This window comes from Brachyhypopomus gauderio, chromosome 9, assembly GCF_052324685.1.
Source record: "Brachyhypopomus gauderio isolate BG-103 chromosome 9, BGAUD_0.2, whole genome shotgun sequence".
Classification (NCBI taxonomy): domain Eukaryota; kingdom Metazoa; phylum Chordata; class Actinopteri; order Gymnotiformes; family Hypopomidae; genus Brachyhypopomus; species Brachyhypopomus gauderio.
This window is the reverse complement of record NC_135219.1, coordinates 10,852,538-10,867,368: the sequence shown is the minus strand read 5'-3', so window position 1 is coordinate 10,867,368 and position 14,831 is coordinate 10,852,538. Positions and strand designations below refer to the sequence as shown.

The 14,831-nt window shown below is 45.0% G+C and overlaps 1 protein-coding gene across 2 annotated transcripts; it reads right to left on the bottom strand.

The window, feature by feature from the left end:
- Positions 1-423: 423 nt before the first annotated feature.
- On the bottom strand, positions 424-13,483 carry prkaa2 (protein kinase, AMP-activated, alpha 2 catalytic subunit). Of its 2 annotated transcripts, none has more exons than XM_077017047.1 (9): positions 13,263-13,483; positions 11,005-11,146; positions 9,194-9,287; positions 6,427-6,571; positions 5,284-5,371; positions 4,225-4,449; positions 2,311-2,812; positions 1,046-1,172; positions 424-771 (listed from the first exon to the last, which is right to left on the bottom strand). In XM_077017047.1, the coding sequence occupies exons 1-9, from the start codon at positions 13,423-13,425 to the stop codon at positions 530-532; spliced, it is 1,728 nt and encodes a 575-aa protein (XP_076873162.1). In that variant the 5' UTR covers positions 13,426-13,483; the 3' UTR covers positions 424-529. The 2 variants fall into 2 exon arrangements, with proteins under 2 accessions (XP_076873162.1, XP_076873164.1); XM_077017049.1 differs by having other exon boundaries at positions 11,054-11,146; positions 13,263-13,281.
- Positions 13,484-14,831: the final 1,348 nt, after the last annotated feature.

Here is a 14,831-nt window from a genome sequence, read left to right as displayed (position 1 = left end):
ATCTCTAAAAAATAAATAATCTGATATCTAATAAAATGATCCTCTTCTCTATATGCATATAAACATAGTTTTTGGTATGTCATTGCATTTAACAGCAATTCAGCTACTAACGTGATCACTAGGTGGACATAAACAGACTGTATAACACATGTATAACATAATCAGTATGATGAAAACATGATGTATATAAAAATAGGATGAATGAAAGCCTCTGAGCCCACAGTGCCCTCACAGTGCCACACGGACACGTCTGGCTCTCGGTAGGAGACGCTGAAATGTAACCATCACTGACTGCTACAGATTTTGAGACTTGCTCAAGAGGTCATGACCCATAACTTAACCGTTAACTTGCAGAGGTCACTGTGTGCTACCGTGCATGAATATGTGTATGAAGATGTTTGTATGTGCATATGCGCACATGTGTGTGTGTGTGTGTGTGTGTGTGTATGTGTGTGCACATCCTAATAAATATGTAAGTGACTGCTAAATACTGTAAAAGTAAATGTGTGTGTGTGTGTGTGACAGCAGCTTAGCGTGCCAGTGTAGTGATGAGACTGGCACACATCTCAAAGAAGTCCATGGTGTGGCTTCCCTGGCGCAGCGCCAGCAGGGGAGGGCAGCCTGGCAGACTGCCTGGCAGCGAGCTGCTTAGCTGCGGCGTCTCCACGGCAACTGTCGCCGAGTCGATGCTGAGGCGGGGCCGGTGGAAGCCGGCCGCTGAGCCGGAGCGCTGGGGAGTGGAGGAGCCGGATTTCTGCTCAGCGATGTCATCTGGAGGAGAGAGAAGGGAGAGGACGTACCATACTGTTAGAGGTGGTGGGGGTGTGGCCTCCTCCTCCTCCTTTCCTCCTCTCCTCCTCCACTCCTCCTCTCTTCCTCCTGAACTCTTATTACTCTCGTTACATGACTCTTTGGAATCCTGCTAATCCTAAATCTAAAGTGGTAGGTTATAGCCTTAAGTTCACAGGGCATGTTAATGGTTTACTTGTAATCGTTTTTCTACCCTCTCTGTTATGTGCTGTGTTTGGTGGTGGTGAGATCTTACCGTCGATGCTCTTAAAGTCCAGCAGATAGCTGCGGTTGTCCACCTGATAGAGCTGCAAACTCATCTTGACAAAGTTGCCAGTGACGGGGTTCTTGCGCCGCACCCTCAGGTGGTAGGGGTTCACCACCTAGGGTGGAGGACACACCACAGAGCTACACCGTCACCACCCACACGTCTACGCAACAGGACACACACAACCTTCACCACCTAGGGTGGAGGACACACCACAGCGCTACACCGTCACCACCCACACATCTACGCAACAGGACACACACAACCTTCACCACCAAGGGTGGAGGACACACCACAGAGCTACACCGTCACCTCCCACACGTCTACGCAACAGGACACACACAACCTTCTCCACCTAGGGTGGAGGACACACCACAGAGCTACACCGTCACCACCCACACGTCTACGCAACAGGACACACACAACCTTCACCACCTAGGGTGGAGGACACACCACAGCACTACACCGTCACCACCCACATGTCTACGCAACAGGACACACACAACCTTCACCACCTAGGGTGGAGGACACACCACAGAGCTACACCGTCACCACCCACACGTCTACGCAACAGGACACACACAACCTTCACCACCTAGGGTGGAGGACACACCACAGCACTACACCGTCACCACCCACATGTCTACACAACAGGACACACACAACCTTCACCACCTAGGGTGGAGGACACACCACAGCACTACACCGTCACCACCCACACATCTACGCAACAGGACACACACAACCTTCACCACCTAGGGTGGAGGACACACCACAGCACTACACCGTCACCACCCACACGTCTACGCAACAGGACACACACAACCTTCACCACCTAGGGTGGAGGACACACCACAGAGCTACACTGTGATTTCACAGTGTGACTGCAGTGTGAGTTTAGAGTGAGTGCAGTATGGGGTGTGTTTGAATGCAGTGTGTGTACAGTACAAGGAGTGTGTGAGTGCTATTTGAGTGCAGAGTGTTTGTGTGAATGCTGTTTGAGTGTGATGTTTGTATATGTGTGAGTGCTGTTTGAGTGCTCTGTGTGTGTGTGTATGTGTGTGTGTGTGTGTGTGTTTGTGTGTATGTGTGTGTGAGTGCTGTGTGTGTGTGTGTATGTTTGTGTGTGTGTGTGTGTTTGTGTGTGTGTGCGTGAGTGTGTGTGCGTGTGTGTGTGAGAGTGTGTGTGTGTGTGTGTGTGTGTGTATGTGTGTGTGTATGTGTGTGTGTGTGTGTGTGCAACATGCCCTCACCTTCCAGTCGTAGTCCAGTTGCTTCATGGCACGGTACACTTCGGCCATGATGTCGTAGGGTTTGCTCTGGCTGCGTATCCCCAGGTGCCACTTGGCCTTCTTGACAGCCAGCGGCTTGGGCCTGGTGGTGTTGAGGGCGTCCAGCGGGCACCTGGCCTTGGGGCTGTCGGCCAGGAGCGGGGGCATCCTCTCGGGGTGGGGCCTGACGCCCGGGGGCAGGGGCAGCCCCTCCTCCATGAAGGAGCCCGTGGGCGGGCTGGAGGCCAGGTAGAACTCGCTGGCCTGGTTCATGATGCGGCGGTTGTCGATGATGAGGTGGTAGGCCACGGCCAGCTGGTCCTGTGGGTCACCGCTGAACAAGCTGCCCAGCACCTCCGCCTCAGCGCACTCGAACTTCTCACAAACCTCTCGCACGGCCTCCTCGTCCACCACCGTGCTGTCGTACGAGGGGTCCTCCGGGAACAAGTACCCAGGAAGGTCCTGCTTGAACCACTCGTGCTCTCTGGGGGAGGAGGGGGCAGAGGGGGTCAGGGGTGAGGGGTTAGGGACAGAGCGTCCTCAGGTGTCCCCATATGTCCTCATGTGTCCCCATGGTAAATCCTGTCCTGCTTTTCCTTTTGACTTCGGCTGTTTTCTAGGTTCTTTTTGTCCATGTGATCCCACACAGCCATGGCTCACGTGTGCTCATGTACGCTCACGTGTGCTCATGTACGCTCACGTGTGCTCATGTACGCTCACGTGTGCTCATGTACGCTCACGTGTGCTCATGTATGCTCACGTGTGCTCATGTACGCTCACGTGTGCTCATGTACGCTCACGTGTGCTCATGTACGCTCACGTGTGCTCATGTACGCTCACGTGTGCTCATGTACGCTCACGTGTGCTCATGTATGCTCACGTGTGCTCATGTATGCTCACATGTGCTCATGTACGCTCACGTGTGCTCATGTATGCTCATGTGAGCTCTTCTGCTCTGCCTATTTTCAGACCATAACTGTGCTTCAGTGTGTTTGAAAGAAAAGGAAAGACTTTTCATACACAGAGACATAAGTGCCTCATGCAGTCACATAATTTAAATATCAAATTGTAAGTTTTTTCCCAAAAAGAAAAAAGTATTTACAAAATAAAAACATTTATACAAATATTATTAAATACAGAGATCAATACTGAGGAGATCAATAATGAATCCTCAAAGGAAATAAAATCATCTCAAGGTCTTGCTTTGACAAGAATTTTGTTAATGTTTTTAGATGATAAAATGCTGAGTGCTTTGACAACAGTTGAGACAAACAGCGAGTCAATCTTGCTCATCTTTAATTACAAATTAAATAACTACACTTTTGTCTTCATTCAACCGTGTAGTTTTTATAGCTCATTCATATTCATATTGTAGCTCATATTCTAGGCACTGATACAGTGAATCAATGGCACCACAGCATAAGAGCCAAATACATTGGAGCACCATCTGCATCGCTGCGCTACTATCCAGTCCATAGATTTGGATGATTTGTCCAAGAGGAAGTAGTTAAAAAATGAATTTAAGTGGCCCAAGAACAGAACCTTGGGGGACGCCACAGGTCACTGGCATTTGTTCAGAAGCATAATTGTCGATTTCAGTAAAGTAGTTCCTTGCGTGTTGATTTGTTCCAAACCCATTTAGCACCTTTCCTGAGAGGCCAACCTCATTCTCAAGTCGACTTTTTAATTTAATAACTGATGGTGTCAAAAACACTAAAATTAAGTAGCAGAACACTTTGCTTTTCCAGCATCTATATTTAAACTTTAAGAACCTTATAAATAGCTGCCACAGTAAAAATTTTAAAAACATTGCAATATCTCTTTTTTTATAGTTTAATGTGCATATCCATTACTGCTGTGTCATGAAGTTTCCTGGAACGGTGGGCCGTGACTGACCGGATGTCTTTGATGGTGGCTCTCTTCAGAGGATCCACCTGGAGCATGAGCAGCAGGAGACTGGCCACGGAGTGGGTCAGGTGCTCAGGAATGTAGAAGACGCCACCGCGGATCTTCTTGAAGAGAGTGGGCACGTGCTCGTCGTCGAAAGGCAGCGTGCCACAGAGCAGGGCGTACAGGATCACGCCACAGCTCCAGATATCCACCTCGGGACCCGCGTACAGCCTGCAACCAAGACACCCGGCAGAACACAGGTCAAGACTGTGTGTGTGTGTGTGTGTGTGTACAGGTGCATTTGTGTGTGTTTGCACTTGTGTAAGGTTACAAAAAAAGAAAAACAAGGGTAAGCCACTTCATCAGGATCAGCACAACCTCTAGGTGCATTTTATGAAAGCTATATACAATATTATATAATAATATATTATATAATAACTATATAATAGTTTCTTTATATATATTTACACATTTAAACAGGTGCCATATGCATCTGTGTGGCTATGAGCATATGCCTGTGACATTACTGAGGTTTGTGCTACTAGTCTCTTGTTGTCATGCTCATAATTCACAGTTCATAATTCACGCTTGGCTACAAGTGGTCAATCCTGCTGGTGCACCCGGTCCTGTTTACTCACTGCAGCCGTGGTATTTGTGAAAAGAAACGTGACACACAGCAGGTCAGCAGGAGTGAGAGAATAAGAGAGAAAGACGGAGAGAGAGAAAGAGAGGGGGAGAGAGAGAAAGAGGGTAGAGAGAAAGAGGGGAGAGAGAGAGAAAGAGAGAGAGAGAGAGAGAGATAGAGAGAGAGATGAAACATGACCACATTCATCACAGTTCAGTTAATGGTACTCAAGAGCAAAACCAGTCTGTCCACTAAAAACCGAGCAATAGTGATGTATGCTGGTTACTTACCTTATTAAATCATAATTATTATCTTTTTCAGTTATTTGCATATGATTACTGAAGGCCTTGCAGGAACATACCGCAGACTGAATAGCCACATTCCTACACCAAAATGTGGTACCGCAAAATGGGAAAGGGTCAGAGGTCATGAACTTTCACCTTCCGGAGATGACCTCTGGAGCGGCGTAGTTAGGTGACCCACAGCTTGTCCTCAGGAACTCCCCGTCTGACATCATGTTCGACAGACCTAAACCAAGCACACAAGATTCACACATAGCATCAAATGTGCCACGATTCCCTCACTAAAGAGGACCATGCCATGTCCTAATCGTCCTAATAACTGGGGCTAATTTATCAATGTTTGATCACCATCTATCAGTATTTGACAAGGTCAGAATGAACGGGGCTTGCTGTACAAGAACAGCTAATTGGACTGAGAACTAAACGTCTCTACAGGTGCAGCTGCTCAGGACTCTGGCTTTAAAATGCAATGCTGATCTTCAGACTACCTTTCGTGTAAAAGACTCACCAATCTCTTTAATTACACCTAGCTGACAAGAACGAGCTCCTTGTCCTACGTTAACAGGTACACCTGTCTCAGAGTTACACTTATACCTGTGCACAACTGTAGTCTGTTCCTGACAGGTGGCCATGCAGAATAGGTCAGCTACCCTGAATTCCACCAGCAGGGGGCAGTGTCTTACCCCAGACCACCACTGACTGGTTTCCTCCTGCATGCAAGACTGCTCTGAACCCACCAGTGGAGCTACACTAGCAGTGTATGATGTGCCTCTGTGTGTGTGTGTGTGTATGTGTGTGTGTGTGTGTGTGTGTGTGTGTGTGTGTGTGTGTGTGTGTGTGTGTGTGTGTGTGTGTGTGTGTGTGTGTGTGTGTGTGTGTGTGTGTCAGGAACAGCAGTGTGGCTGGAGTGGTAACATGTTTGTGTTATAGCCGAGTTGAGAATGATCCATTGTCTGGAAACAGGGGGTCATAGGTAGCTGACAAAATATAAATGCTAACCAGTCAAATGTGATTTGTAACTGTACACAGTTGTAAAACAGGTGTACCTGGTACTGTAAACAGTAACAATGGTAAGTATTTAATAAAGTGGCCATTGAGTTATGAAATAAACAAAAAATAAAAAAACAACTTTATTCGTAACTACTGTCCAATGGCTTTTCCATGGGGGTTAAGGTGATCACCAAACCAACTGCTGCTAACTGCAATAGTGGACATCAAAGTCGTCGTCCCCCTACACATACACACACACATACACACACACACTCACTCACCACCCCCTACCGAAATCGGCGATCTTGGCATTCATGCTGCCATCCAGAAGGACATTCTCTGGTTTCAGATCTCGGTGCACCACCATGTGTCTGTGGCAGTAGTCCACAGCTGAGATGATCTGCTGGAACAACCGACGAGCCTCACTATCCTCCACCTGGGAGAGAGAGAGGGAGAGAGAGAGAAAGAGAGAGAGGAGGGAGGGAGGGAGGGAGGGAGGGAGAGAGGGAGTGTTAGTACCAGCGAGACCTCCTCTCGTCACTAGAGGGCACCATTGCCACAATATATATATATATATATATATATATATATATATATATATATATATATATATATATATATATCCACATGTGTTCTCATCTCAGTCCAACCATAGTTACAGAGAGGACAGAGATAGAGAAGAGAGGAAGGGGGAGAGGGAGAGAGGGAGAGAGGGAGAGAGGGGGAGGGGGAGGGGAGAGGGAGAGAAGGAGAGAGGGAGAGGGAAAGAGGGAGAGAAGGAGAGTGGGAGAGAGGGGGAGAGGGAGAGAGGAAGGCAAGTGGATAAAAAAAATAAACAAACAGGAAGTATATGTTCTTTTTATAGGAACCTTCACCCAGAACATAGTGACATAAGTGAGTTCTCTGGACATACTGCCATAGTCCCATCCACTACGCTACGGGCTACAACCCCCAGGGATGCACATCAATACCATCACTACAGAACTAGCATGTCCACCAGATGTCAGTGTTAATGGCAGTGTTAGTGCCAACTAAGTGTTAGTGGGCAAACTGAAGCAGCAGGTTCTTTACAGAGGCTTCAGCTTGAGGTTCAGTTTCAGCTTGATGTGCTTACTGGACGTGTTCATAGTACAAACATATCATCCATGCGTGGAGCTACTCTCAGCTACAGTACACACACACACCGAAACACACACACACACACACACACACACACACACACACACACACACACACACACACACATGCCAAGCTGCTTCTCACTTTAAAGCTTTCAACATCTGCACACACTCCAGCTATAACATACATCATTATCTCAGAGCACTGTGGAATTAAGTGCTTTTCATGGAAGGTACAAAATGTTTAGCATTGACAAATGTGCACAGAGACTCTAAAAACCTTGTGACTCTACATGAAATGACATAAAAAATATTTGTAAAGGCTCCTGCAGACACATAGTTCAGTGCTTCTGTAGAATCTGCCTGCTCCACCATCTCCACCCTGTGCTGCCCCTGTGGTGTGCGCGCACAGTGTTGGTATAAATAGCTTATTTGGACAGAACATGAATATGCAGACTGAGACCTGACCCTTGACCTGCTGACCCCGTCCATAAGCGGCTCTCTCGGTCAACCTATCAACGGTCATGCATGACACAATGGCTATCGTGGGTTAGACAGATGAAAAAACCTTGGAGTCAGCAGGACTAAAGTAGATTGTCAGTCACAACAAAAGCGTTTTGAAGTAAGAGTCACTGTTCATGTAGTTCACTGCTGAAGTTCGCTGCTGAAGATCACTGCTGTAGCTCACTGCTGTAGCTCACTGCTGAAACTCACTAGTTCACAGCTGTAGTTCACTGCTGAAACTCACTAGTTCACAGCTGTAGTTCACTGCTGAAACTCACTAGTTCCCAGCTGTAGTTCACGGCTGACACTCACTAGTTCCCAGCTGTAGTTCACTGCTGAAACTCACTAGTACACCACTGTAGCTCACTGCTGTAGCTCACTGCTGTAGTAAGTTATCAGTGATCACAAACACCTTCTACATGCACCCCCCCCAAAAAAACCCTGTATTTTTGGAATCCATAACACAGCTCAGAAGTCCTCAAAACACAAATGCAGCTGATAATGTTCCAGTCCAGAGCAGACATGGCATGACTGCTGCAGGCTGGTTCTGACCCCTCACAACCCGCCTCACAGTTACGATCATGAGGGGAGTGAACCGCTTCACACCACCAAGTCTGTCTCACTGTTAGTGTGCGTTTAAAGGTAGCAGGCTGTGGCAGCGTCCACCCAGACTGACACCGCACTAATAACACCAGAACCTCGTCTGCAGGCCGCTGAGACGGGCCAGGACGCTCTAGACTCAGTGAAAATCATCAATACCACTGATCTGATTTCCTGTTGTTGTACATTTCCCTTAGAGCCTTCAAAATATACCCCAGGGGCACATAGACACAGGGCACATAGACACAGGGCAGTGAGTCTCTGCAATCAAACTAACAAGCAGTTTTGATTAGTGTCACTCACAGAGAGAAAATCATCCTATAACTGACAATATGAATACACTGATGTTGTGTAGTCTATATGAACATGTTGTGTAGTCCATATGAATACACTGATGTTGTGTAATCTATATGAATACAGTGATGTTGTGTAGTCTATAAGAATACACTGATGTTGTGTAGTCCATATGAATACACTGATGTTGTGTAATCTATATGAATAGACTGATGTTGTGTAGCCTATATGAATACGTTGATGGTGTGTAGTCTATATGAATACACTGATGTTGTGTAGTCTATATGAATACACTGATGTTGTGCAGCCTATATGAATACACTGATGTTGTGTAGTCTATATGAATACGTTGATGTTGTGTAGCCTATATGAATACACTGATGTTGTGTAGGATTGATGGTGCAGGGTTGATGTGTTTTTTATTTTTCTTTATTATGTATTATATATATTTACTTTAACATATTAGTTTGTATCAGTGAGTGTATTCAAATCAGAGGCTGAGAATCACAGGGCAGAGAGGTGAAGAACAGTGAGACACGTACCTTTCCATTTTTACAAATGTAATCAAAGAGTTCCCCCCCAGACACATACTCCATCACCATGAAGAAGTCTGTAGGAGTACTGATCACCTGGTACCTTCAACACACACACACACACACACACACACACACACACACACACACACACACACACACACACACACACACACACACACACACACACACACACACACACCTGGGTTACAAAAGAATTAGGGATATCAGTATGTTATAACATTACCACATATTACCATTTAAGATATCTCTCTTTATTTAGATATATCTATAACTATAGTCTGCTGTGAAATCAAAGGTACTTTGCAATGATATTAGAGTTGAACACTGCATATGTATAAAGAGGGTTTGTGTCTTCATGTCACCATGGCGCCTACACGGTGTTCATTGTGTCCACAGCCCCAGTGAGTGAAGCCTGTGGGCGTGGCCTGCTGCCCGGAACACCGTGTACGAGTGATGCCGCCTTGTGCACAGGTGCGCCCAATGAGACATGCACACCCACTGCAGGCCACGCCCACACTCGAGCATGGCCCCTGGCCAGCAGCGTCTGTATACACGGCTAGTTGAGGGGAGCTTTCTACAAGCCTCACTCCAGGGGCTGGGCACCTCCGCTCTGGAGGTCAGACAGCTGAGGAGCTACTGGGGCAAACGGGAGAGGAAATATAGAAGCAGACAGGATTGGAGGGGGATTAACGGCTTGTTCAAGTCCAGGTCTCATGTCTGCTTTGACTACAGAAAGAAGCAGAGAGAAAGAAAGCAGACCGCAGACATGAAAGGTAGTCTAAACAGATTACGTTATCTGTTTTATCACCTTGCTCTGTAACCTGGCCTGTGTGGGAAGAGATTTCTTTCTCAGACTATAACAATCATTCTCCACAGCTCACATATCAAGGTATTAGTTATCAGCTGCAAAGTGCAGCCTGTGTCAATATGTTTAAAACTTTTAAAATCAAGAGAGAATGCAACATGGGGGAAAAATAACTTCATAATGTCATGCCATGTAGTGTTTATAGAAGATAATGTACAGTACACTGCATATGGCAGCTCATATCAGGATAATTTGGTATTTAATATTGCTTGTGTTTGAGGGGGGGTTGTTTTTCTTGCATGAAACTTATGTAGTTTCAAACTATAATTGACTCTTTTCATCAGTCTTTACAGTAATAAGACATGCAGACTTATCATGGCCTAATAGTCCAGTGGACCTTGTAGAAGTCACTCTGTTTTATAGCCTCACATTAATATGATATATTTAGAGAACATGAACCCAAGGAAAACTTCATCAGACTATGGTAGTACATATACTGCACAGAGCATCTGTGTGTGTGTGTGTGTGTGTGTGTGTGTGTGTGTGTGTGTGTGTGTGTGTGTGTGTGTGTGTGTGTGTGTGTGTGTGTGCGTATGTGTGTGTGCGTATGTGTGTGTGTGTGTGTGTAAGCATGTGTGTAAGCATGTGTGTGTGTGTGTAAGCATGTGTGTGTGTGTGTGTGTGTATATGTGTGTGTGTGTGTGTATATGTGTGTGTGTTTGTGTGCGCGTATGTGTGTGTGTGTGTAAGCATGTGTGTAAGCATGTGTGTGTGTGTGTAAGCATGTGTGTGTGTGTGTGTGTGTGTGTGTATGTGTGTGTGTTTGTGTGCGCGTATGTGTGTGTGTGTAAGCGTGTGTGTGTGTGTGTGTGTGTGTAAGCATGTGTGTGTGTGTGTGTGTGTGTGTGTGTGTGTGTGTGTGTGTGTGTGTGTGTGTGTGTGTAAGCATGTGTGTGTGTGTGTGTGTGTGTGTGTACTCTGTTCCACTCACAACTTGATGATATGTGGATGCCGGAACAGTTTAAGGTTCTGGATCTCACGTTTGATTTTGCCGACCACATCAAGACTACGGATCTTCTGCCTGTTCAGAATCTTAACAGCAACCTTATGTCCTGTTAGCTGGTGCTCTCCAACTGTTAAACAAAACACACACACACGCACACACACACACACACACACACACGCACACACACGCGCACACGCACACGCACACGCACACACACACACACACACTATAAGAGATCAGAATGTAACTCCACCGCCATGATTTTTTTAATCCAAAGAAATCTGGCCGCAGTCCCCCAGGGCTGTGGTTGTTTTCTCAGGGTTAAGCTTCCCGTTTCAAACTTTACAAAGATAAATGTAATGTGACCTGCACTTAAGCAAAGAAATGCTAACCTTGATTCTATCAGCACTTACACTTCTACCAAGATGGTGTTGTTACTGTTTGAAAGCAATGTCAAGTACTGCAATATCACACTGACAGTTTATTTTAGATACCAGCTGCAAAGGGACGTTTTTAAGCTCTCTACTCTTACAAATGTCTGTTAGAGCCTCAGAGGAAACAATCATTATTTTGCCGTGTGAAAATACACCCAAAATGTTTCATGTTCAAATCTCTTCAAACGGCATTAAATAATTGGAGTGTCAGTGTTCACCATGGCGCCCCTGGGATGTCTCAATTATTGTATCATTGAGAAAAAACACTTGCTTCAACCTGAGTCAGTATGACAAAGTTCCAACATAGACAGCTGTTGACACAACTTCTTAAAGGGTTCAAACGCTAAAACTTTTAAAAACTTTTTAAAAATAAAAGGAAAAGAACAGAAGCTTTTGTTGTTGTTGATGATGACAAACGTGTTTGCTGAACTCCACGGAAAAGCAGCGGGTTTATGTTACTGGATCTCTGTCCTTCCAAACACATGGCTCCATCCTGCGAACAAATGTGCCCCCGCTGGATATTTAACTCCACTGACACCCCCGGCACGCAGGACGGACTGACTTTATACACCCGCCTATGCCTGCATTAGCCCGTAATACTAGAGTTTCCTAACGCCCGCCGCGTCGTTAACGAACTGAAAGGCGGGAACGGTCTCTCGTCATCGGTTTGATCATTTATCTGCTCTACGGCGTGCCCGCGTGACGTCACAGGCTCGCGCTTCAAACAGGTGCGCCACGTGAGTGTGCTCGAGACAGAAGCGCGCGGCCCTAGCTGGAGGTTGCCTTGTCTCCACTACATTACTTTCAGCCCTCAAGGTCGCCTAAACGGTGACCTGACACGCTCATATGCCGTTTTACGTTGCCTGTCAAACGCCAGCTCTTAGCCCTTTTATACCGACTGCCCACTTGCGAGCCTTTGTAAGTTATTTGCCACTGGTGTTAGAAGGAAAGAATAGTCTGTAGCGTCGTACGAAGTGTAGAATATCACTTATAAAATACACCATGCCACGCGGTACTAAATCCATATAATATAAAGTGGGGATGGCCCTTGCTTATCAATATGCTATGCGTTTACATATATATATATATATATATATATATATATATATATATATATATATATATATATATATATATATATATATATTTGTGTGTGTATTATATAATAATAATAATTTGTTATTATTATTATCATCATTATTATATTATAAATTACATTATATATTAGAGCAAGGTGTTGATGACGCGTGTAGCTTGCACTGAATTTTGGCAAGGTCAAAATAACAGGCTTCCAAATTAACTAATTGCAGTAACTGCAAAACACCGCTTGCCTCCGTAGATCATGCAAGCACTGAGTGTAGGTCTGACAGAAATCCACATAAATTGTCAGACGCACTAGTTTTGCTTTTATTGTATAAATGACTAGAATAACTGGCAGGGGTCGCCTAAATGATGGCACGTGCCTGCAATGTTCGAAGCAGTGATTTGTTAATCCTAATCATTATGATACTGGCGCCCATTAGCACAGCTCCAATCTAACGCAACGTTTACAAATTGGCTGTAAGAGGGGAAAATGCTCGCTGCGGTGCCGAGAGACATTCTAGCGCTGTCGCCTTGTATTCTGCAACACTATACGCACGTTCCGTGTGTAAGAGACGTTTTCTATACCACCAAGTCTGCAAAATCGCGTTGCGCATATTGCGTACACTGTCCGCCGGCGAGCTCAACAGTAACGGCAAAGAAAACATTCGTTCACTGCAAAATATCCTGCAACGTCAGCAAAACCAAAGAAAAGCGACATGACTTAACTCTTCACTTTGCCAAACGTGCCGACTCCGAGCGTGTCTCCGAGGATGTAGTGTCCTATCTTAACCCTGCCTTCGTGCCTCTGCTTCTCAGCCATTTTACCATCTGGGCTCCCTGCGCTCAGACAGTGCGCCGAGGGGGCGGGGCTCCGCTCGAGCGCAGGCATAACTTCAGATGGACCTTCACCGTTAAGGTAACGTTTTCTATGTTTAGGGCTGGTCTCAGATCAGCTCGTCCAGAGGCTCGGGTCTTAAAGTAAGACCTGCGCTCAAAGTAACAACTGACGGTTGTTTCTCTGTCGGTTGATAGGGGCGTCACGCCGTGAGAGAGGCTGTATGGAGAATGGAGGAGGGGCGGTGAAGCAGCGTTATTAAACACTATTTGACTCCTAATACCTGCGGCCCACCCTTTAAATACGGCTCAAAAACATTGTTATGACCGGGAAAACGTTTTGACCGTTACTAGGTATTACAGATGCAAAATTAGGTAAATTATCTTTGTCGCTTACATTTTGCTTACTTCTAGGCTTGCATTATTTTATTCAATTTTGGATTTAAATTACATTACAAATAAAAATAAATAATATGAAAATATATACACTATATAGTAAAATATACTATTTTAAATATACTTTTTTGGAGTGCTTTTTAATTGGGAAAATTGCCCCTGAAGGCTTACATATAACGTTTTAAATGATTATTTATTATTATTGTATTATTATTATTATTCATGTTGTTGTGGGGGGTTGTGGGGGTGGCGAAGACAACAAAAGATAATTGCAGAAGAGCTTTACAGCAGGCAGGACTACCTCCAAATGGGAGGGGCATAGGCGCAATAGGGCGTGTCTATAACTCCAAATAGGAGGGGCTTCACTATTGTTATGTCCTTGACGGCGATGGGTTTTCAGTGATAGAAACTACACTGTAACCAAAAGGTTACTGTGTAAGTGACTGAAGTTAAAATCGCTAAACAACTTATTTCTTCACCTTTTAAGTTAGTACTACATTAAGGCTCATTTGTTCTCTGTAATTACAAATTTAAGTTGCCATAACAAGTCTTAAACAGCTAAACAAACATCAACATACAATTTCTCTTAGGTCATGATAAAATATTTTAAGTTAGCATAACTCAATATATCAGTTTAAGGTTACTCTTAATGTTATGCTACCCTTGTCAACTAAAATTGCCTTGCAATTAGTTACTAAAACATTTTTAGACTTTAGTGTTTGTTGGACATGGCAACAGCAATACAATCGTCCGCTATTATTACACTGCACTGTAAAATTGTAAAGCCTCTCCAACTTAAAATATTATAGTGACCTGCTGCTCTGTATATTTGTAAGTTGGACAAAATTCAATAACAGTGAGGACAGCCTGAATCACACCATGAAGGTGACTGACAATACCAGCAATACCAGAGTTACTGCTGCAGCTCAGGGTCTGGTGCAAAACCAGTAAGACCCAAGAGATGATACATGTGTTTTATGTTGTGGTACTGTGGTAACGCTGTTTCATTCAGTGTTAACTTGTATATGGCTAACATTACAATAAAACCACTTTGACTTGAACGCT

What these genes read in the sequence shown, in the direction of transcription:
- prkaa2 (XM_077017047.1), bottom strand. Translation starts at nt 13,425, where the DNA reads ATGCCTGCGCTCGAGCGGAGCCCCGCCCCCTCGGCGCACTGTCTGAGC. An exon ending in ACATTTGTAAAAATGGAAAG is followed by an intron (nt 6,572 to 9,193) that starts GTACGTGTCTCA and finishes TCTCTCTCCCAG; the next exon opens with GTGGAGGATAGTGAGGCTCG. An exon ending in GGACTTTAAGAGCATCGACG is followed by an intron (nt 772 to 1,045) that starts GTAAGATCTCAC and finishes TCTCTCCTCCAG; the next exon opens with ATGACATCGCTGAGCAGAAA.